This window comes from Apteryx mantelli, chromosome 4, assembly GCF_036417845.1.
Source record: "Apteryx mantelli isolate bAptMan1 chromosome 4, bAptMan1.hap1, whole genome shotgun sequence".
NCBI lineage: Eukaryota > Metazoa > Chordata > Aves > Apterygiformes > Apterygidae > Apteryx > Apteryx mantelli.
This window is the reverse complement of record NC_089981.1, coordinates 81,723,956-81,748,615: the sequence shown is the minus strand read 5'-3', so window position 1 is coordinate 81,748,615 and position 24,660 is coordinate 81,723,956. Positions and strand designations below refer to the sequence as shown.

The following is a 24,660-nucleotide window of genomic DNA, read 5'->3' as shown; positions in this document are numbered from 1 at the left end:
CCCAGCAGCTTCACGTTAAACACGGTGGGCCTGATTTTGCAGCACGGTGAGCACCTGCGGGCCTAAAGCCGGGACTGGCAGTGCCGCCCGCCACTGTAACGCTCCAAAATGGAGGGAGCCCCCACACAACGGCGCTGGGAAGCGGCGCCCCCGGCCTTGAGGCAGACCTCCGGACTCCGGAGCCCGCCACGGACGGAGCGGGCCGGCTCCGAGAGCGGCGCGGAGCCGCGGCCTGCCGCCCCCACCGGCGCGCCACGGCCGCCGCGGCAGCGGGCAGACAGCGGCCCCGCGGGGCGCCGCCACGGCCTCACAGCGCGGCCGGGCGGAGGGAGAGCGGGGGGGGGAGGGGGGCGGGCGGGAGTCTCGCGAGAGCGGGGGGCGGCCGCGGCCGGCCCCTCCCCCTGCCGGTGCCGGCGAGCGAGGCCTGCGGGAGGCCGCGCCGCGCCGAGCCGGGCCGCGCCGGGCCAGGCGGGCGGCGGTAGCGGCCGCGGCGAGGGGCGAGGGGCGAGGGGCGGCGGGCCGCGGGCCGCGGCGCGGGCGCGATGCCGGGCGGGCGGGTGTGCGCCGCCTGCGGCGGCTCGGAGATCGAGGTGGACGCGGCGCGCGGGGACGCGGTGTGCACGGGCTGCGGGTCGGTGCTGGAGGACAACATCATCGTCTCCGAGGTGCAGTTCGTGGAGAACAGCGGCGGCGGCTCCTCCGCCGTGGGGCAGTTCGTGTCGCTCGACGGTGAGCGCCGGCCGCGCCGGGGGCGCGCGTGGGGCGGGCCGGGCCGCGCCGGGGGGCGTGGTGCTGTGGTGCTGTGGGCAGCGGCGCAGGGGTCGGTGCGGGGGGCACGGGGGACACGGCAGGGCAGGGGGACCGGGGGTGTGGGGGGCCAGGGCCGGGCATGGGGGAGAGGGCCAGGGCATGGGTGGCGAGGGGGTGTGGGGCCGGGGCCAGCGCATGGGGGGAGAGGGGGCGTGTGGGGCCGGGGCCAGGGCATGGGGGGAGAGGGGGCGTGTGGGGTCGGGGCCAGGTCATGGGGAGAGAGGGGGCGTGTGGGGTCGGGGCCAGGTCATGGGGGGAGAGGGGGCATGTGGGGTCGGGGCCAGGGCATGGGGGACGAGGGTGTGTGTGGGGCCAGGGCATGGGGGGATGAGGGGGCGTGTGGGGCCGGGGCCAGGGCATGGGGGGAGAGGGGGCGTGTGGGGTCGGGGCCAGGTCATGGGGGGAGAGGGGGTGGGGGTGATATGGGGACAGGGGTAGTGCATGGGGAGGTCCTGGGAAGGCCTGGGGGAGAGACTGCTGTGGGGGGCATGGGGAAGTGGGACAGTTCATGGGGGGAGGGTGCTGTGCAAGGGGTTACGGATCCAGGGATGGTGCATGGGGGAGAGGGTGCTGTGGGGCGGTGTAGGACCAGTGACTGCAGAAGAGGGTATTGGGGGATAAAAACAGTGTGTGGGGGTAGAGGGTGCTTGGCAAAGCGTACAGGGGACGGCATAGGAAAGGCTGCTGTGCACGGGGGGATGGGGGCAGTGCATGGGGGGCAGGGTGCTGTGCAGGGTGGGGGGACAGGGATGGTATAGGGAAGCAGGGGGAGGCCAGGATGTATGGCAAAAGAGGGCTGTGCAAGATGGGAGAGGAACTTCATGTGTGACAGGAATAAGCATATGAAGGAGTGGAGCTTTGTGTGGGAAGGACTGGCTGCATGAGAGAGGCTTTGGGGCTGTGTGTGGGAGGGTGCAGGAATGAGGTTGTGTATGGGAAGATTTGGGGTAGGGGACAGGAGACACGCATGGGAGATCTGGGTGCCTGGTGGGGCAGAGGGAGCGTGTGGAGGCACAGAGGCAATGTGGTGGAAGTGAAGGGTTGTCTTACATAGGACAGAGAGTCTCCCACTGTGAACTGGAGGGTTGAGGTGTCAGTGTGAGTGCTCTGGAGGCTAAGGGCTGTGTGTGGAATAGGGCCACATGGAAAGGACATGGTGTTGGGGAGGGGAGAGAGAGAAGGAAAAAGAGTGTGGGGAACGTGTATAAGGAGAAAGAAACATAGGCAAGAAGCATGGGAGTGAGCTTTATGAAGGAGCGTAGCAATAAAACAAGTAGGACTGAAGGACCTGGCTGCGGGAAGAAAGAGGAGTTGTGGAGCACAGGGTGCCAATGCATATTGGAGTTTGGGAATTTTGTGGTCCAGGATTACCCTAGATGATGATGTCCAATGTCATACTCGCCTGCCAGTGCAGGGCAGCACCAACATTACTGTCTTTTATAGCTTATGAGTAACTCTTATGTCCTTCGCTTTTTCCTGTAGTGATGGGGTGAATACTTCTGCGAAGGCCTGTACTGCTTTTTTCCCTCCCACCCAACCAACATTATGCAGGACAGATGGCAATGCAAGCTAGAGCTCGTTTTGGGATGCCTTTACCCTACAAAGAAGTATCACAAGGAAAACTAGGAACCGCAGCACACTGAGACTGTTTCTTCTACTGGGTGAATTGCACAGTAATTTCTTAAGTTTCTTTAAGGGACTTACTTTATCCCTTTTGTACAAGTCTTGAGGTGCTGTTGTTGGCTACTCATTTGCCATGGATAGTATGTAATTCCTTGTTCTTGTATAGTAGACTACCTACCGTATATTACTCTGGAAGATAATTCTTGCACCCTTGAAGACAGATAAGCACTGTGAGGGTAGGTGGGTGTGTAGAAGTGAAGATATGATTGTAGCACGTTCTAGCATTCTTACGCTGGCTTTATCTGGCTGGCACAAGGTGGGACTGCAGGGGCTTCACTATTCATGTTGTGCCCCTCTAGCACTTAGTGAGTCCCCATGTGCATTAATGTGTGTATGTTGGTGAAGAATATTGTTTGTGGAAATGATACAACAGGACTTTCAAAAACAATGTTGTTTGTAGATTTGCTAACTTATTGCAAGGATAAGTGAAAGCCCTATTTCATGCATTGAATATTTTAAAGAAGTTCTGGTACGGGTGATTTATACTGGTATAATTCTTCATGTTCCAAAACAGGTGTTTCTGTTGTATATGGAATAATTTTTTGCCTCATTTAAACTGAGCAGGACAAGCTAATCTGAAAAGATGTCTTTTTGCTGGGATAAAAGTGTCTTCATGGTATATGCTTGTCTGTTATGCTTATATGGCACTGATTTAAGTCTTTGTATGGGGATGGGGAGAAAAGTCCTTTCCTGTATAAGCAAGACAGAATTTGTATCTGTAGAGTGTTGTGCTGGCTGGAGAATTTCCAAAGGGATGTATATTTCTTTAAATTGGAAAACACGTATTTGCTGAAAGCAACGTTTTCTGGTCAGGTATAGCTTTCAGTGAATCTTCTGATTGAACATAAGCAGGTTTCCATCAAAGTTACTTGATTTTAACACCTTTTCCTGTCATCTCTATAGGCTCTTTTGGTCAGTGGCTCTGAGAGATCCCCTGTGTGTGGAATGCCTTGGGCTAAGGCTTGCAGGACTGCAGTCCGGTGCTTGAGGGCAGCCCTACTGTATGGAGCGTCGCTGTGTCAGTGTACGAACTCCTGGGCTGCTCTGTCTTTGAGACCCTGGCTCTCGGGCAGTAGGAGTGGGTGTCTTGGAGAGAAGGTTGTTTAGGTTTTGCAAGGTGTGAAGGGCTGTCTAACTGGGAGCTTAGTAGCCCTGACTTGAATGGGGCTTTTGGTGTCCAAGGAGTACAGATTTCCTGGTTGTACAACAAATCTTGCAAGATCCCCAAAACTCTTCCAGGCTCCGTGCAGTACATGAGGACTTCTGTTTGTGTGCTAATATATCTAGGATGTGTGCTAATATATCTAGAATAGTTATACATGCTTTTTTTCATTGCTTATTTTCATATTCATCAAAAAGAAGCAAAAAATGAATGGAAAGCACCAAAATAATGTTATTGGCTTCCCTAAGTTACATCTAGCAACACCTTTTAATTTGGGAAGCTGTGTGTTAAGGTTTCAGAATTTTGCATTTATATGCTGAAAGAGGCAAGTCTGTGCTTCTGTATATTAATACAAAGTGACCTATCTTGATTGTGCCAAGTCCTTGAGAGTAAACCCAGCAACCTCAGTATAAAACATGGGAAATCCCTCCTGTTAGTCTGTCAGGGTAGGAAGAAGGTGTGAGATCCAAGCTGTGTCACCACAGTCAGTATTTAAATTCAGTTATCAATGTGCCTAGCATAGGAAGCCACAGCCTCAACACTGTTGTCTTTTGCAGAGAAGTTTGGTATGGCCTGTGTTTTCCAAAGCAGATGTGCCAGTCTGCTGCTTTCTATGGTTTTGACAGTTTTAACAACTGAGAGTTGGCATGCGGAGAAAGTGAAAGCTTGTGCTTGGATTTGGGTGAGAGATCTCACCCAGAGCAGTTTGGGGAAATGCAGGCTAATAAATCTGATATCACTGTTGGGCAAATGCGTAGAAGCAGTGAAGGGCAAAATAGGGGGGTGTACAGGTAAATATGTGGGAAGAATGTTTTTCGGCAAAGTGAGGTCATTCCAATGCGGCTCTTTTGGAGCTTTCTGAAGAAGTCAGAAAGTATGTGGACAAGGAAGATCCTCAGATTTGTAAAAGGAATTCAGCAAGATCCTTCACCAAAGGTTTTTAAAGAGTCTGAGCTATCATGGATGAAAGAAAGTCCTTACAGAGGAGAATAACTGCTTAAATGATGAGAGACATAGACTAGAAATAAATAGTGAATCCCTTAAAGGAGGTGGTAGTAAAGTCCCACAGAGATCTGTGCTGTTCGATGATCTGGAAAAGGGGTGAATGGTGCAGTGATGAAGCTTGCACACTAAATTATTTGGGGTAGTGAAGACTGTAGAGGGACCTGTTGCTCTTAGTGGCTGGGTTACTACCCAGCGCATGGATAGCACATGGGATTCAGGATTGCTGGGAGAGTTAGAATCATTCCTTTCCACTAGATGGTGGTCTCTGGACTGAGTGGTATCACTCAGGAAAGATCTTTAGGTTGTAGTGGATAACTCTTTAAAAACATTTAGCTCAATGCTCATTCACAATGCAAAGAAAGGGGAGGGAAGGGGAATGTTAGAAGTTAATCAGGAAAAGAGTATGACAGCACGTCACTTACATATCCACAGTGCTGTCTGCAACTTAAATACCGTGTACAGTTCTTGTCTATTCCTCTCTTTTTTTCTCCCTCCTCAAGAAAGGATCTCATAGAACTAGAAAAGGTACAGATGGGGCAGATGAGATGATCAAGAGGAGGGCTTCTTTAAGGGCTTCTCAGTGAGGAATGACTAAATAGACTCAACTGCTTCAAGCGGAAAAAGAGATGATTGACTGGGGACATGGTAGAGGTCTGTAAAATCTTGAATATCATGGCAAGGATGAACAATTGTTCACTATCTCAAAATGCAAAATCTAGGGAGCACTAGCAAAGCTAGCAGCTAGCTTACTTTAAAGCTCACAGGTAGCCGGTTCAGAAGCAACAGGAGGTATTTTTTCAGAACATTTACTTAAATTGTGAATCTTAAGTTGTGGATGTTGAAAGTTTACATGGGTTCAAAAATGATTAGACAATCTTGTGACTCTTCAGAGGAAGATCCTGTTCTTTTTGAGATCTACAAAGATGCTTTTCAGAGTTTTGACAATTCCTTTCAAACCTGTCCAAGAATCTGAGGACTATGGTTCTGTAGTATAAAGAATAGGTGTTCCTTAGTATTAATACCTGTTTCTTGCAGCTTGTGTTTTGGTAAGTGATGAGCACAAAACTCCTCTGATGTTGACAGTAGTATAGTATGTTCTCTCTTGAAAAAGTTTGGCTAAGTCTTCTGATCTCTTTATGAGAAATTGGTAGTAGAAATACTTATGACTATGAGAAAGTCTGCAATAAGGTGTCCAGAAATCCAGACTGCAACGCAAAGATTTATTTAGAGTAAGGTTTATCAAGTTACTTATGCAGTACATTGTAATATGGACTATGAAATCTTCCCTGATGGTATTTGATGCATATAAAATGAGGTGGTGTGTTTATATAAATTAGTGAATAGAGAACTAGGCCATGTAGTCCTGTCTGGAAGCCCTTTGGAGGTGGGCATGTTCTAGCTGTCTCAGCACAATAATAGCAATGCTCTTCCCTGCCATTGTCTTGGTGGAAATGGAGAATATGATTGCAGTTTAGCCTAATCTCACAATTGTTATTAGTGTTCTCCTTTATCTCAGGGAGTGGCAGATTGTCTCCTCTTTTGAGGTACACATCACTTGCTGATCATGCGCTGGTAATGTGAAACCCTTCACTAGGCAGGGATCCCCTCTTCATGTCCTAGAAGGGGGCTACTGTGTATCTTTCCTTTGATCTTCTGGTAGGAAAGTTCTCACAAAGCTCAAGGTAGTGAAAGTTTTGATAGGCCCCATACTGGTCCAGTTAATTGTGATTCTTAATTCTGTTGCAAGTGGTCAGAATTAAGTAAGAATCTAGCCTCAACACTTAATGCTGGACATGTTACTCTCTTGGAGCTTGCAAAGGCCCTGTGTGAGAATGTCATTCTTGAAATTTAGTTTTTAAGCTTGACTGATTTTACTCTGCAAAAGTATGCAGATGCTGTTAGAAAAGGGTTGTCGTGCACATGTAAGCTCCAAATAACTCTGTTATTTACAGAGAAAATGTTTGAAGAATGTGCTTTGCCTAAGTGAATCTAGTTTTGAAGAATAACTATCCGCCTTATAATTGATGGCTAGTTCAGACTTTCATGAACTAAGAGGTTGCTCTCTGTGGCTTCTTGCCAAATTCATGGAGGATTTGAATTCAAGTTCCTCATTCTCTTTATCAGAATAAATGTAGTCTGTTTTTTCTCTTCATACCTAAGTTCAGAACAGACTCTTACCAGTCATAACATATGAGCGTATCCCAGTAATGAAATACCACAATAGAAGGTCGGAGACTGGACTATGTCTTTCCTTCTTCATTATACTGTAGTTGCACTGAAAGAAGGAACTCCACTGCATCCCTCTATGGTCTGCACAGATTTTTCAGCTGCTGCTTCTGTAGAAGGGCAAATTGTGAGTTGTGTCCTGTGTTTGAAGGGAGTAAAATCTTTGATTGCTCTTGTACCGTGCCTTAATGGGAGTTTCCTAGCCTTGTGGTAGTTGTTGCGAGAAGCTGTTTTCACAAGTATGTGCCCTGAGGCTGAAAAGTAAGTATGAAACTGAAGAGAGTGAGAGAGTAAAGCTCAACATGGTGCAAACTCTGATAGCCCAGAGTGCTCTTCAGGGTTTTGTTTCAAGAAGCTGAGAAAGTGGAAGTGTATGGCTTCCTTCCAACGCTGATCGAAGGAGAGGAAAACAGTCTCACCTGAGAAGGCTGATTCATAAGCAGTCCAGTGGCAAGCTGAAAGACTAACTGAGAAAATAAAACATGGGAAAATGGCACTGCAAGGCATACTGAGCTTGTCTTCCTTGGATCCTTCTTTTGTTCCTGAAATTGTCTTTAAATGCTTGATAGTTAATTGAGAGAAATAGCATCTGGAGAAGCTTCTTGGGAGTAAACCATAGGGCAATCTGGATAGCTTACTTCTTCTTAGACAGGTCTTTGTGTGTATGCAGTCCAGCAGCAGGAAGAAAGCTATCTACTTGTTGGGGCCTGGAGTCCCCTGCCCGGCCACAGGTCTGATCCAGACCCCGACCCGTGGGCGACATCCCAGCCCAGCCCTGGCCTGTCCCCGTCCCTGCAGAGGTGCCCGATGCCCAGGGCTGGGGCTGCTGCCGGTGCCCTGCTACCTCGTGGGGCGGTGGGATGGGCCCTGCCCTGGGGAGCCCCCGTTGTGTCTGAGGAGCCCATGACCCGTGCGGCGCCCAGCGCTACTGTGAACTTAAGAGAGGGTTGCTAGAAAGTTTGCGGTCACATCTCTAGTGAAAATTTAAATCAGAACTATTTTGCAGAAGCTTTTAACTAGCTCTTACTTAACTAGCTGTGCATTTTTTAAAAAACACAGAAACTTATGGTTTTGAGACCTCTATCCCTCTATCAGATTTGTTTGAAACTGGACAGTGGGCCTAGAATAAATGGGAGGAGACTGCTGAACAGTGTGTTCCTTAGGGAACCAGGCTGAAAAATGGAGATCAAAGTAGCAAAATGTAACCTCCATAATCTGACATAAATTGGTGGTAGAGCAAGAGTCCTGTTAGGTGCCCTTGAGAAACAGACTAGAGTTTTCTGAAGGTTTTGTAGGTGAAGGGATGTTCCAAAGAAAGGGAACTAAATAGCAGGGAAAGGACTAATGCTAAAAATGGGGAGGAAGGTTTTATTTTTTCTGTATGAGACTGTGTATATATAAAGATAATGCTAAGGGATCACCCTCAAGTCCTAGAAGCCTGCTCCTAGAAGTCCAATGTCAGCCAGGCTGAGAAAAGAAGTTAGCAGCAATCAGGGAGGATCCCCAGTTTATGCTGAGGTGAAGATCGTGCCTTTCCTTATCTTATTCATTCTCTACTAGACTTGGTCAAAAGAGTTATGTAGTTATGTGAAGAAAAGACTGTATTGCTCAGTTACCAGTGGCTGTCATAAAAATGTCCCTGGTAGGTAAGCGGAGGTGGTGGGTTTCTGATCGTTGTTACCCTGACGCTCTGTTTTCAAGCTGGCCAGTTCATGGCAGCATGAAACGAGATCATCCATCCATTTAGCCATGGTCATTTTGATGACACAACTGTGGGATGGAGAAAACAAGTTGGTGGAACTAGGGGCGTTTGTCAACTCCAAATAAGGCCTACAGGATACTTCTTCATCAAATGTGTGCTGTGGAAAGCTTCAGTAGGAGGATTTATAGAGTGATTGTAGGCTGGGCACCAAAGTGGATTACTTACCCTGCGGAACTTGTCCTGCATTTGGGATCTAGGTGAATATGCATCACCAGTGTGTCTGCACGAGACTGAACAGATTGAGTGAATTAAATTAGCATTAAATCAGGCTTTAATGAAAAAACATCTTTTATAGTTATTTGGATTTTTTTGTGGCTTTCAATAAAAATACTTAATACATTAAATTACAAATGCATATTTTCTCCAAATGCCGGCTTGTCAGTTCTTATTTGAGCTGTGCAATCATTTGTGTAGATAGGAGAAAAACAAGTGCTATGCATTAGTCTTTTAACTTGTTCCTGGTGAGTAGCCCAGGAGATTCGAGGGGAGTGACTATTACACAGACCGTCACAGAAATGGAAGGCTTCAGGGACAGTGCGGACATTACTCCAGCTTCAGCACTGAGGCATGGTCAAGTGAAACTAGACTTATGGCTCTTGTGCAGCATATGCACGTTAAGACTCCAAATGTTCAGGAGATCACAAGATACTAAATTGAGTCTGCTGGGAAGAATGTTGCTTGTGGAAAGTTATTTGCTCACTCTGGCTTGTAGGGAGAAATGAGAATTGTGAACTGGTAACCCAGAACAGACCAACAAGTGTTTGTTAAAACTTCCAGTGGAGGAGATTCCACAACATTTGTAAGTAGGCTGTTTCAAATATCTTGGCACTTTAGTATGTAAAGGGAAAGTTTCTTGCAGTTAAATTTTATTTTGTTGCAAGTAAATTGTAAGCAGTTTACTGCAGTGAGCTGAGTGACTTGCAGTGTGATAAATGCTAAAAATGTACCCTTACTCTGCAGTGTTCCTTGGCAAATTTAATATAGCATATCCTTTAATAAAGCTGTGGTATGTTCCGTGTCTCAGCTATGCTTATGGAAGCTTATTGTAAAGTTTCACTTTCTGGTTTATCTTTGGTAACTTGTTTACATTCCTTTATATCTAGGAGTGTAAGATATGTTGATCTCAAATGCAGAACTTTACTGGAGTTTGACTTGATGACAATATTTCAGTGTTTCAGTGTAAAAATTGTGTGTTGAACAATGTAAAATTATGCTCAGCAAACTGGAAAGAGTGAGGGACTTGATACAGGGAGAAAAAACTTCTTAAAATTTAAGCCAAGCTTCTTAGCTGTTCATCTTATAAGCCTTCTTTTTTTCTCCAGAACTTGATAAGTAAGACATAAAACTGACCCAAAAAGCACTAGTGAGGCAGTTGGTAAAGAGAGTGAATTCTGTATTCATATCAAATTCTTTAGTTTTGACTAATCCTTGAATAAAGATTATTGTGTATTTTGCTGTGTTACAAAAGTGAAAGAATTAGAGGTTTTATTTTGAGTCAGTAGTTAATGAAGTTCCATGTAGGATATCCTGACGGACCAAATCTTGACCTAAAATACTTCTTATAGTGCAGTCTTGAGTAGTCCTGAAGTAGGTTGCACTGCTAATACGCATACTAAAGTTGAAATGAAAATGTTGGGTGCTGAAACAGAGGATGACACCAGAATTCCCCTTACCTGTGGTCCAGATCTCTAGAGATGAGACTAATTTGTGGTTAAGTGTAAAATATACAGAGTGGCCATAATTAAGTTGAAAGAGAGAAGAAGAATTCTGCACCTGCTGGATTTACAGATCTTTGGGGAAATCCTGAAAAGTAGTTACCTTTTTTACTTTGTGCTAGGTTTTCACTTTTCTGAGTACAAAACTAATCCATATTCATCTTGTTTTGGGAAGGAAGAGAGGAAACTTGCATTATTTAGTACAAAAAATTACTATCCACTATCCATTTTAGTGAGATGCACTACAACTCTTTGTATTTTCTGCTTCTCTTCTGAAATCCTCAAGGTGGCAATCTTGCATCAGTTAAGCGTGTATTTTTTTTTTCTGGCACTGCTTGTCTCGTATGCCATCCTTGTGATGGCAACGATTACTTGCTTGAAGTACTGCAGAGGATACAGCTGTTGGTTGGGAAAATGCTGAATCTTGCATTTAACTTTGGACACAAACTGATTTTCATAGACCCGTGCAGTTTTGAGCTCAGGCATAGTGGACATGGCAGTATATGTATCTCCTTGGTTGGTAGTTATGAAAATAAGCGTATAGATAGTGAGCTACAGTGGAATAGACTAAAACTTTGTTTGTATAATTTATTCAGCCTTAGCATTTTATCTGGCTATGGTGCATGCATATCCATTCTCTTAAGTGTAAAATTGGCTGACAGGAGAAAATAAGCACTCTTTCAGTTATAGACTTTGTTTTGTATGTTCAGAAACGTTTAATTATATCTTTTTGCTGTTGTAGGCATGAAATGCAATGTAACATTGACATCCTCTGCTTTTGGGTTTTATGGTATAACTTAAATAGAAAGCTTATTAATTTTTTGTACTACGTGGCCAAGTCTACCTTGGTTTTGAAACAGTTGCTTTCCTGCAGTCTGCCTTCTTTACAGGTTTTATGATGGATCTGTAAATGTTTTAACTTTTAAACTGAAGCTTTTTATCCTACCTTGTGCTGAAGAAATGACTGGAGTTTTCCAGTTTTAATTCACAGGGAGGGATGCTGATAGTACTGGTCCTATCAAGTGGCAGATATATGTCCGGTTGCAAGTGAAGTTTCATCCCTTCTCTTCCCTTGCTCATTTATTCAGAGGAAAACAAAATTTGTAACAAGCACTGCCATTCCCACTGTGTTCTTCATTTAGTCGCTGTTTCAAGTTAGCCACAGACTTCTGACTTTGCTTGCTGCTTTTACTACCTGGGGAGTGTTTTTGTAGAGATGATGAGCGATGTGACTCCTTAGTCAAAGCCGAGGTACCTGGGTCTGGCTGCGGGCACGACAGCTGTGCCCATCTCTGCGCAGGGAGCAGATGTGGCAGCGCTGCTCTTGGCTGCTTGAGGTGCCGTCGCTGTAGTTCAGCCCTGGAGGAACCATGGGGTACGGGCCAGACCTGCACCTGTGTAAGCTTTGCCTGAGTGTTGTCTGGTTTCCAGGTATATCATCTCCCTCGTCTTCTGTTCTCTTCTTTTGGTGTCTCAGGGCACTACAGGCTGCTGAGAGGACCACCAAAAAAAAAAAAAAAATCAGTTGAGTAGCTCTACTTTTGGGCTGCCTAATGCATCTCTCTACACTTTTGCAGTCCAAAATTTCATGTAAGTGTCCAAGGCTAAGATGAAGAGCAGAGTTTAGTTTACCAAAGCCTTGAGAATTTGAGTTACTGTTTCTAAAAATAATCAGGAGATGACAGTGTACAATAGGAGGTGCCACCTCACTTAAGGAGCCTATGTATGTTGACTTAGAGAAATGCTGGAAGAGTTTTCAGGCGGTGCTTGCAGACACCAAACACTTCTAGGATATGTATATATTTGTTTATCTTGAAAGCTAAATGTGAAAAAACAAAAGCATGTTTAATTTGCTTTTGAAGCTGCAGAGGTAAAAAGTTAAGCTGGAATGTCGATTTGGTTGTACCTCATGATTGCTTTTCCTTTTCTTTTTACTTTTTAAATGACTAGCTTTGTAGGTTCTTTTTTGTCTTAAATGAATCTGATTTCACAGATTTTTCTAGAATTTATCTTTTTATTACCCAACTGAACAGTTGCATTAATGAGTTTGCTTTGAGTTTTGCTTGTAAAGATTGAAGCTGATGGTGAGACTTCATAGTCGATCGCAACATTAGTTTGCAGTTCTGAGAGTGTAAGTGCACAACAGACTAGTTTTCTATCAGTTTTGGAAGCCAAATTCTAATTCGAGATGTACAGTCTTCCCAGTTAACTTGCTGAGAAACGGGTGCATCAAATCTGATAGCAGAATTTGTTTTTGAGATAGATCTGTTACTATCTGCTACAGACTGCATATCTTTGAAAGAAATGACTTTTATGCCTAACATAACATTATGCCTGGCATAACTGGATGCCTAACATGTGATACCTTGATGTCTGATAAAAAAAGAATCTTTTAATGAGCAAAAAAGAACTGAAATCCCAGCTTATTTTTTTCATTTTATTTCATCTGGATTTTAGCTTCTGAGTAAGCTAAACTATTTTGTTAACGGTATTAGATCATTTGCATAAGCTTTTTAGTAATAGGGAAACTTGTGAAACAGTAATGTAGCTGTTTTGGTGATGATAGTCCAATGGGGTTCAGTATTTTGGTATGTTAGGAGGTAGGACTGGTAAATGCTCGGGAGCTGTTGGGCCCAGAAGGGACCAGTCACTTGATGGTGGCTTTGCCAAAACCCGTCTATGAGCCTGCTGCCTTCAGCGTGCCCTGCCGCTTGGTCTTGCTCTTGTCCTGCCCTTTATGGCCTCCTCAGCTGTGTTGGTGCTAGAGCGTGTGATCTCCTGCTATAAATTAGGCAGGTGAGATAGCCCATGGTAAAGCAAACCTTAAAAGAAAAAAAAGGGAGGATGGGAAAGAGAATTTCTAAAATTAGATTTACTACTGAAGAAAATGTATGTAAAACTCTATTGTCACTGTTTATACTTCTTTTTTTTTTGGCCAGGTAAACCAGTCTCATTAAATGCTTGTATACCAAAAAAAGTTGTGTGTAGTCAAGTAATTTGTTATCCTCTCTCTGCTTTGCCTGATCAGTTTGCTCTGGAGCTTTTGTGAAAATATGAGACTGGCACTAAGATGTTGCTGTCCGTAATAGTTTAGAACAAGCGTAGGGTTGGGCGAGTTATTTCTATATTGAGTGAAGAGGTCCCTACTGAAGATTTTTCACCTCTAATTAGGATGATGAACTGTAGTATTCAAGCTGTGGGGCATTTACATCGCAACTCCTGATTGTTGCTTGTTGAAAGGATCTGTTAATGAAGGGCAGGGGAAGTCAGTTTGCTCTTGTGGCTAGAACTGAAAACCTAATTTAAAGGTTGTGTGGGAAATTAGCTTAGAAGGCTTATAGACAATAACTCTGCAGGAATATAAATTTTAACTTACTTTTTTTTTTTTTTAACATAAATGTACATTAAATGCAGTTGAGGGAAGAGTAGCTGAGAAAGTCCAGTAAGAGTGCATGTGGATGACAGTGTAGGTGACCGTTTCCCATTGCTTGGACCTGTTACAGCAGTATCTTGTTCAGGTGTGTAAGAGAAACGTCCTGAGTTGCTTTAACTGGTACATCACTCCTGTGCACGTTCCTGTCCCAAAGCCATTCTAGGTGGTTCTAGAGAACTGGGCTAAGGTGGGAAAATGTAGCTATGTGAACTTCAGAGAAACTGTATAAGCGTGATAGGGAACGAGACTTCTTTTTCTTACTCTGAAGAGCAGACTACTGGAATTAAGTAGAAGTCCAATTACTAACAAATTACTTGTTTTCAATCCTATGCAATTTAGCTTTTTGGTCTCAGTGGCTGTTAAGCTGATAGATTCTAATATCCTGCTTGAGGTAGCCTGATTATTTTTTTAAAAAACTTCCTGCTTTTGTGAGAGACTATTTCTGTCCTTAGCAGTTTAATTCCCTGTTCTGCCAGATTCGTCTGCATGAGTAGTTCCATTGACTCCCAGAGGACTCCCTGCATTCAGACTGCTCAGCACTGGCACTGACGCATAAACCAGCCTCTAGTTTATGCTAATTTACAACTCTGATTTATTTTAGTCTCTAACCTTTCAAGGTGTAAACATAGTTCCAGACTTGCAGTTTTTGTAGCCCAAGCTGCAGTGTGTGTGCCTAATGTTAAACTGAAGTTATTTTAAAGTACGTGTTATGTATGTACTAGCCAACACAGCCATTACTGAATGGTAACCATGCTTTATGCTCTGTAATGCCAGTAATTAGCTATTAAAATTCGGTATTGAATATTCTCCAGACAAAAAAAAAGTAACTAAGCAGTTGTTTCCTCATTTACTTTGAGGAGTATTTTACAATATTGATTTTAATGTTCTGCTCAAAGTAAGAGGTGTCACATTATTGTGCTTTGAAGCTGACACGGGGAGAGTTATGGTGTCATGTATTTTTCTATGGTATTCCAAGGAGGAAATAAACTGCACAGGGTTTGTACCTGATGTTTTAAGCCCCTCAAGCACCTCTATTGCCCTTCTTAATGTAATTTGGCATGTTGTAAATTGTACAGATACTGAGTACAGTGGTGCAGTAAGATTTCCTTTGATGTTTAAATTTAGTTATTGCAGTTGACATGTCTGTCTTTTTCTCCTGATAGGTGCAGGCAAAACACCAACTCTGGGAGGAGGATTCCATGCCAACCTGGGAAAGGAGTCCCGAGCACAAACTCTGCAGAATGGTACTTGCAAGCTTTAAAGTTGTTGATGTGACTTTTTTTCTTTTTTTAATATGACTGATTGCAATTAATTTTTAGTTCTGAATGTGACCTCAAAACCTTGGCAGGCCACTCATTGGAGAGCAGACAAGTCTGCCTAGTGCTGATTTTACGTTGTGCTCTCATTTGGTTGTTACACCTGATTTATGAGGTCAGATAGCTGGCTGACAAAGGGTAATGGCAGCTGACAGTAATATCATAGTATAAAAGGGCTTTTTCAAGGTTGACATGCCCATTGCACCTTTTTATTATCTGGTAACCTACTGTGGCTTTTTATTTTATCAATTTTCAGGGTCCATGAAATGCTTTATTTATGTTTATTTTCAGGTATAAGTGTTCAAATGCTTTTATTTGTATGATACGTAATAGGAAGATAATGCATACATTTATGCACACCTCATACTAATCCCACGCTTACTAGGCGGTTGTTGAACAGAAAGGGGAAAAATGGAAAAAAGATCCTAGTGTCCAGAGAATTTTCAAATAAATGTTTTGATTACATGCTATACATTTTAGCTGAGATCTGTATAATGTACACTCTTTAAAGAGAATGAATAAAAGCAGCTTTTATTCCAGAAACAGAATGGTCTTCCAGTTTCAACTGCTGTTATGCATATCAATGGACAGGAGATGTCATTTTTTGGCTAATTAATACTGTTGTTTCATGACTTTTGGAGATCACAGCTGCTGGACTGTCATATCAAAGACTGAAAAGCTGACATTTAGTTAACCAAGGGATGTAGATAGATTTTACTGATACAGTGTTTGTTTTTTGGGATATTTTAAATAAATGAATTTCCCTCAATTAGTCTTTCACGTGCAACTTGAGAACAGAAAATCTTGGCTGATATTATGTCTGCATAAATATAGAAGGGACAAGATTGATTTGTGCAATTGAAATATTGCCAGATTGCTTTACTGAGTTTTATTCAGCTGATTTATATACAGATTGTTTTATTCGGCTATTTGTGCTGAATAGTATCGTGCCCTGCTTGTTTGGCAGAGTAAAGCTCACACTGTATGTGAGCAGGTATCAGTGCTTGGTTCAAAATTACTATCTTAGGATAGTGATTTGAAAATGCCTGTATAAACTCTAATAGTAAAAGCAGTCGAGTAAAACCATGAGAATGCCTTTTACAGTTAGTGAAGTTTATAATTGAATGAAAATACTTAATTCCAAACTTTAATTTTGCAAAGGTATTTTAAAAATAAATTGGCTTGTTGCACATAAGGACTGCTCAATTCCTTGTCTTTAACTGTAGAAAAGTAAAATGCTGAGGGGACGAAATACTGTCTCTTGCTTTTGGAGTGCTGGAATCCTTTGAAAGCCCATGTTGTTATCCTGAACTGTAATCACAATTAAACACCACCTTGGTGTGCTGGAATCTAAACACGACTTCTTTCTTTCTTGAATGTTTGTTGGGGAATATGTCTAAGCATCCTCTGTCCCAAGAGGTTTTGCGTATACTGGCCTCGTGAGGACCTCCTGATCACATACAATGATCTTTACCTGGCTAAAGTCTTTTAGCATTGTAGAAAAGAGATTATAGTTGCTTGAATTGAAAATTTCTCCCAAACAGTTTTAAAACAGGAAAATATTTTTTCTTTTTAGCTACACCTGTCTCAGGCTCTTTCTTCTCTCTTTTGTGGTTATTCTTTATATAAGAATAAAGAACTTGGTCTTTGATTTCTGCAGCCAACCTGTATTTGTCACGGTGCCAATCTGTCTCTGAGAAAGTCCTTTTCAATGAGCTAAGCAATGCTCTTGCGCAGTCCCAGGCAGGACAACAGCAGCTGATACTTCAGGTAGAGCAATTGGTGTTTGAAAGGCCCTTCTTTCTGCTGCCGTATAATGAGCCAGTTGTCTGCTGCATTTAATCACATTTTGAGCTTTACATGGTTCTTAATTGCAAATTGAGCTATGACAGTGAAATTATAAAATCTCACTCTGTCACTGTGTGCCCATGATCACAGCTTTTTTTTTTTTTAATTATGTTAATACTCATTGCATTTGAAAGTGCAGCAAGCTAAATGAACTTACTGTATATATTTTAAAGGAGAAGTATGGGGTTTATTCATTGAATAAAACTGAAGAGCACTGGTAACTGACTCTACTAAAAACGGACTGTTGTCCTTGCAACACTGTCTGATCAGAAAAAATGCCAAACTATTTTTTTATTTGCTTTTTAAAAATTTATTTACTTGCATTTCCAAATTATCCAAGTTGAAAGTGAACTGTTCAGATGAGCTCCTGCTGAGATTCTAGAGAAGCACAACTCGTGAACATGTTTCATATATGTTTTAGGAGATCTGTTTCTTGCAGTTCATGGGTGGTTCGTTGGTCGAGGTTGCATGCTACCTTCAGCAGTGTAAGCACACTGTTTTTTCTTAAGTCGCGCTCTCTGTCGGATATTGCCGAAGGGAAGAAGCGGAGTCCGTGGGAAGCCTAGATGGGCTGTGGAGCCCAGACTGCTCTGGAGGTTGTCTCCAGTGCATTGGAGAGCAGCTGAGAGTGTGAGCGTGTGTGGTCCGAGTGTGCTGGCAGGTCTCGCAGTGTGCCTGCTCTGGCTGCCAGCAACCTGTAAGCTTGACATGAGCCGGGGAAGAGTCCAGCAACAGAGCAGGATTTTTTTTTTCTTGTTTTTGTTTTAAAAACAACAACCTCCCCCTGCTTTCCCTTCCCTCCCCCATGCAGTTTGGGCCAAATTCTCCCTTGCTGCATTGTCTGTCTTTTCAGCGGAGGTGAAAGGGAGGCGTTTTGGGCCCACTGTCTCTAATTTAATCACTAGTAAAGCATCTGGGATTGGCTGAATTTGTGATGCTGCTGCTTTTTGAGGCTTGTAATTAAGGGATGTTTTGAATGAGATGAAAAAGTTTTTCATTAGAATACCGAAAAGTAGTAATTTACAGTTTTGTCTTTTCCTCCATTCCAAAGTGAAGTAATTAAAAAGTAAAACCTCCAGTGCCAACAGTTGCTTAACAGTTCTGGATTTTCCTGTGAAGTTACAATTTTGCACATTGGTTTTTATTATACTATCTATACAAAGCTATGGGCCAACTCTGATGGTTTTACAGTTTCCAGGTTTGTGTAAGTATGTCTAATACACAGAGCTAATCTCTCTTATCCCATAAGCCTTTGCTGTATTTTTCCTTGCTATTTATAATGCAGTGGTGCATGGCAGTTGGCATTCTCTACCTTTCTTTACTGAACCAGATGATGTTTGTGAATGTTTAGGAATTGGCTGTAGTTATAAAAAATGGAATCTTATTTACACTTGTTAAAATATTTATCCCTGAAAGACCTAATACTGTTGTATGTGTTAATAATCAGTTTGATTTTTCAGTGTGTTGTACTATGCTAATTGACCCTTTCCAGCTCTGTAAGTTCAACAAGCTCAGGACCACAAAATGGTTCATATCTGTTCATACAGAACTCATTTTTATAATAAAAACCTGCACATCCGTGACATGATGTAGAGAGATGTTTCAGCTTTGCTTTAAAGGATTTGACAAAATAGCCAGTCAAATGATGCTGCTTTTTGTGAAGAAGAAGAGTTATGAATTAAATATTAACTCAGAGAGGGACCCTTTGACAAGACTTCTTTCTTTGTTTTCTGAGCCTCTTCAAACAGCTGTGTTATTGCCCAGCTTTTATGGGTACTCACAGTGCTGAAATTCAGAACTCTGTCTCTTTAAATCTTATTTTACGGCTCTGAACTACATTACATAATCTCTCTAAATAGCTGGTTTATTCTTGTTTCCTTGCAGACAATCTGCTCTCACTATATCCATGTCAGAATCATAGTTACAAGTGAATTCTTGACTTGGAGCTCTGATACTTTCAATAGAGTATTCAGTGGCCAAAAAGAAAAGGGAGAAGGGAAGGAAGGTCATTGGCATGTTTATAACTTGAAAGCTTCAGTTACAGATATTTAAATTTGGTTAAAACTAAGTTTGAAGATTGCAGCTGTGTTTAGCTTAATCCAATTTCTGAACTGTTGTGCTGTGTTTTTAATCATTCCTTTAAATGAGTATGTGTATTTTCCTTCAATCCTCTTAAATACCAAAGCATAGCTAGCAGTAGTTTTTATCCTAAACGGAACAGCATTACTGAAGATGTTTTTTAATGCATATTTTGACTGTTTGCTTTTAAACAATTTGCTTAATTTTAAACCTGTGTTGCCATCACTAATTTCATATCTGGTTTATTATGAGTGGTTATGAGAGGCTCCACTTCCTACCAGGACTATGCGGTGTGAATTACACCGGGATTATAAAGTATGCATGAAGACTAGAAGTATCCAAAGAACAGAAATAGAGAACATACCTTTATTTAACAAAAAGAAAACTACAAGAGAGTAGAGGATAGTAGAATCATAGAATAATTTAGATTGGAAGGCAACTCTGGAGATCCACACTCAAAGCATGGTGGCTTTGAAGTTGCATTAAGTTGCTCAGGGCCTAGTGTAGTTGAGCTTTGAGTATTTCCAAGACGGATATGATGCAGCCACTCTGGGCAACCTGCCCTAATGCTTGACCACTCTCATTGTGAAGAATTTTTTTCCTTGCATCTAGTCAGAATTTATTTTGCTGAAACTTGACTCTGTGGCCTCTTATCCTTTTGCTGTGCATTTCTGTTAATGCTGGCTCCATCTTCTTTGTAACTTTCTGCTGAATAGTTGAAGATAGCAACAAGATATCCCCCTTAGACTTTTCTTCTAAAGACTGAATAAACTTAGCTCTCAGCTTGAAGTCATGTGCTTCAGCCTTATCTCAGTGGCTCTCTGCTGGGCTTGCTGCAGTATGTCAATGCCTTTCTTGTGCAGGTGAGTCCTGAACTGGACAAAGTACTCTAAACATAGTCTTACAAGTGCTGAATAGAGGGTTGTAATCACTTCCCTTGACCTGCTGGCTGCACTCTTAATAGTGTAGCCCAGTATGCAGTTAGCCTTCATCACTGCAATTGGGTATTGCTGGCTCACGTTCATCTTTTTGTTTATGAGGACTCTAGATCCTTTTCTGCAGAGCTACTCCCTACCCAAGTAGGGATTCCAGCAGTCCCCAGCCTGTACGCCTGGGGTTCTTCTGTCCCAGATGCATCCCATGGATTTGTGTAAGCCCAGTTTGCTTAAGTGGTCCCTTGCCCAATTTTTCTCTTCTATAGATAGTATTTCATTTCTTCATACTCTGCCACAGAAAAGTACAGAAACCTGGGAGGCCTTAGAACTGCCGTTGCCAGTGAAGACTGAGGAAAGTCATGAGCTGCTGTAAAGCCAAGCCGGTAGATCGATCAACTCTCCTGGCCCCTTTGCCCTTTACGGCAGGATCCCAAGGGGTCCTGCTTGCTACTTCTCTCAACAAATTGAAATATGCTTTCCTGAAATCCTGGGTTGTCATTAGGCTACTCACCTTCCTCCCTTTCTGCAGGATCTTAAGCTCTGTCATCTCAGCGTGGCTGTAGTCAAGTCTGCCATCAAGCTTGACATCCTCCACCACTTTTTCTTTTCTAGGGAATAGTAGATCTTCTAGTCAACTTGTCCTGATACACCCTGGAAGTCCCTTGTATTGCTTCTGCCCCATTGTGTTTCCCTTGCAGCAGCTGTTGGGGTGGTTAGAGTTCCCCATGAGAACCAGGGCATCTTCCCACTGTCTAAAGGAGGCTTCATCTTCTCGATTGGGTGGTCTGTAGCAGATACTCACCACAGAGCTCCCCTTATTGGCCTCCCCTTTGATCCTGACCCATTAACTTCTTATTGGTCTGTCATTGTTTTGCAGGACAGCTTCCTGTGTTTGAGCTGTTCCTTTGCATAGAGTCCCCTGTTGCCTTTCCTGCTTGCCTTCCTGAGGAGCCTGTAATCATCCACCTTGTGACTGCAGTCATACAAACTAACCCCCCCGTGTTGGTGATCCCTAATGAGGTTGTAGTTTTGCAGCTGTGTACAGACTTTGAAGTATTCCCATTTGTTTCCCTTGCTGGGTGCCATCTTTTCTTTGACTCTTCCTCCTTTATCAACTACAAATTATCTGATTTTCATTTCAGTAACAAAACTTCTGGTCTAATCTCTTGCTGTTTTCTTGCCTTTTCTGCTTTCATTTCTTTTGGGATACAACCTTGTCCCAATCCTCCCAACTCAGGCCAGTCTCCACTTTTACTTAATGTCTCATTGCTTTTTTTTTTTTCTTTTTTTTTGCCTCTTAAACAACTGTTGCTTAAAGTTCTCCTTTTCTGGGTCTGTCATGTATCCTCCTTAATTTCTTTATTCAGTAAGGCTTTGAAAGACTTATTCTTCTAGCTAGACCATTGCTTCAATCTCACCTCTTTGATCTGTCTGCTGCTTTGTCTCTTATAAGTCCTTTGTTATTGTTAACAACTTCTTTATCTGTTTCATTTTCTTCATCTTTCCATTTGATGCATTAGCTTTTTCCTTCTCTCCTTGAGGAGAATGTAGGGGTCTTCTCCCCTTTTCTTTTGGAATGATTTTTTTTTTCATTGCTTCAAGTACAACCTTTTCCTCTAGTAGATTTCCTCATAACTGACATATCTCTTCCATCCAGTCCCATGCCATGGTTTGAGCTAGGGTGGGATTTAGCTGGCAAAGTGTACATGTCTGTGTGAGCTAGTCATCCTAAACTCCCTTTAGGGTCTCTGCAGAGAGGCAGACAGCTTCAGGGTGCAATTAATTTCAGCCAAAAGTGAGTCAGATGAATCATACTCTTAAGTGCCTGTTTCTCTTCACTCATTGAAATGAAGTCTAGATTGACTAAGCTCAGATGTTCATCTCTAAAGATAAGGGTGATAAATCCTACACTTCAGCATCTGTGTTTGCGTATCTCCTTGTTGACGTAGGCTTAACATGGCCAAAACTGAACTACTGAATTGCATCCTGCTGTTTTGCCATCTTGCATGGTCACAAGTTCAGGCTTCCTCCTTTTGAGGGCACTCACAGCTTTCCCTCCTTGTCTCTTGTAGATCTGCCTTCTACAGCTTCTGCTAAACCAAAGCTGAGTCCTAGCCCTAACGCTTGCATGTAAATTTCTTGCACAAGTGTCTCTTGACCTTCTTTGCTCTTCCTTTTTGATCAGAAAGTGCTCCAGAATTGATTTGCAGAACCACTCCCCCCTCTCAAATGTTCCTTGAGGAATTAACTCTTTTTGACAGTCAGCATGTAAAAATATTCCTCCTATTCTAAAATATAATATTGTGGGGAAAGACTGATAAGAAGAAATACAACATAAAAGTGGAAATTGGGAAGCTGTCACCAAGGTACACTGAGAAGCGTACTGCTAAGAGATGGCTGGAAGGAGCAGAGGAAGGAAAGCAGAAAAATTGTAAACTGGGATATTTAAATTTTATCTTTTTTGTATCTGAATGTTTTCATCAAATAACTTTTAATAGGAATGTTGTTTTCTGAACTTGTTTGTCCTTTCACATTTGTGATTGCTTTTGCCATAACAGTCCGATTGGGATACAAACACAGCAGCCTAAGGACATCAGAAAAGTTCCCCATGTGTTGGACCTCTGTGCTTCTTAGGCTTGCATGAGTCTCAGTAGCTACTGACTTTCCTCATCCTCTACCCTGATGCTAGCTCTGGTGAGCTGGAAAAGTACTGCCCACAGCTCAGATGCTGCAGTCCCCGGTAGCTGACCTTCAGAGTATCTCAGTAGTTTACACACAGGACATCTTGTGTTTGCTGGTATTGCCACTAGTCAGTGCAGGCTTGAAGAGACAGACAAAGAAACCATTCATTAAAAACAACAACAACAACAAACCACAGACAAAATACTAGCTCTTCGCTTCAGTTAGCATAGGATATTCCAAGAGTTTGGATAAAAGAAACAAATCAATGCATTTCCCTGCCTGCTTCTCTATTACTCTTGAGGACCTGCGGAGTTTCGTTCAGAGGCATCTGAGGGTGCTCCTGGTCTGTGCGTCCTGTTTGCAGCTTCTCCTCCAGCACGCGGATACTCTCTTCTTCCTCTCCTCCACCCTTTGAGGGTGACAGAGCACTGGAACAAGTTGCCCAGAGAGGTTGTGGAGTCTCCTTCTCTGGAGATATTCAAAACCCGCCTGGACATGATCCTGTGCAACGTGCTCTAGGTGACCCTGCTTGAGCAGGGGGGTTGGACTAGATGATCTTCAGAGGTCCCTTCCAACCTCAACCATTCTGTGATTCTCGGGTGACTGATGAGACCCTGTGCTCCATGATCTCCGGTTATCTTTGTTAAAAGACCAATCATCAGGTTCATCAGCTGATTGGGGACCACATTTTGGTTATGTGTTGGTGATTAATTCCTACTTGAATTCAGACTTGAAAAATTTTCTTGCCTTAAGTGTTGGCCAGCTTTGTTCGAATGTGCTTTGATAGGGAGTGATGAATGAAGTACATGTCTCAGAAATGCTTTCAGGGCTTTCTGTGCACTGGTTGTCCTCACGGTGTTTCTGATGCAGAGGATCCGTGATTCTTTAAGTCAAGAGATTAGGATCTGCTAGAGCTAACGTACTGGTAGAATTTTGCCACGAGGATGATTGCAACTTTGAGCACAACGTCTCACCCCGTTGAAATGTGTGAGTAAGCCAGGCTTTACTGTGCTTCCTTATTCTGTTCTTGTGTTTGCTTAGCCAGAAAAAGAAAAAAATAGAGAAGGACTTTTAAAACCTGTTGAAGGTATTGATTCAGTCTGAATGTGGACTCAGGCAGATCTCTCTGTTGTCTTTCTTTTCATTTTGAGATTGTGCTTAGAGCTGAAAACATAGAGGAAAAAAATTGCAATCTTAATTCAAATAAGTTAACAGATGATTTCTGTTATCTTAGATAATAGCAAACATTATTTGCACATTCAGCCACTTTGAACTGTCCTGATTGTGACCCTGAAGTTAAAGGTGTCTTTTGTGATTCTTTTGCCCTGGCTTCTCTCCTGTCTCTGCTCTGTCTCTTAGTTCATTATCTGGCTGCGGGTGAGAAAACTGTTGTGCCAGGGAAGCATAAGTCTTAGCTTCTTTTTCACAAGTGAATGTAGAAGTTGCTTCTAATAGTCTGCACATTTGTGAAATTTCTGACTTAGATATTAAAGTTTTGGCCTCTTTTACCTTAGATTTTTTTCTCTGTTAACTTTGACAATTTCTATTTCTATGTGACATAGAATAGAACAATATATATCACGTTTGTGGAATTCATTGACGGAGACTGATCTCCCTACAGCCTGGTGTAGGTAATTGGAACCTGTCATTCCTCTTGAGAGCAATCCTTTATGTAAAGACAGTTTAGCTAGCAGGCTAATGTTTTTTAAAACACTTGCTTTTTATAGTACCATTCATAACGAGATGAACTTGGATATTAATAGGTCTGACTATCCTCCTGCTTGCACACTGTGACAGAAAATAGGTAACTGCTCCTCTCCCCCTTTTTCCCCATTCCACTAATGTCTATAAACTTGTGCGCTGGTATTCTGCCTCTTGAAACAAGCTTCTGAAATAAACCATTTTGGCTCTGAAAGAGTGTTAGACAATGTAAAATATACTTCAGGTAGCATAGCTTTGGCTTTAGTTCTGTGTAGCTGCTGCTCTCTCACCTTTTTTTGATAA

The 24,660-nt window shown here is 42.8% G+C and overlaps 1 protein-coding gene across 2 annotated transcripts in view; it reads left to right on the top strand.

Annotated features, from left to right (window-relative positions):
• The first annotated feature begins 542 nt into the window (after positions 1-542).
• Positions 543-24,660, top strand: part of BRF1 (BRF1 RNA polymerase III transcription initiation factor subunit) — a 175,936-nt gene continuing 151,818 nt past the window's right edge. Inside the window, exons 1-2 of one of the 2 annotated variants that reach the window (XM_067295078.1) lie at positions 543-729; positions 14,960-15,040. In XM_067295078.1, coding sequence (XP_067151179.1) covers positions 543-729; positions 14,960-15,040 — 268 coding nt within the window. Of the gene's footprint in view, positions 730-2,384; positions 2,472-14,959; positions 15,041-24,660 lie in introns of those variants that run through there. The other variant, XM_013940837.2, reaches the window with a different exon arrangement.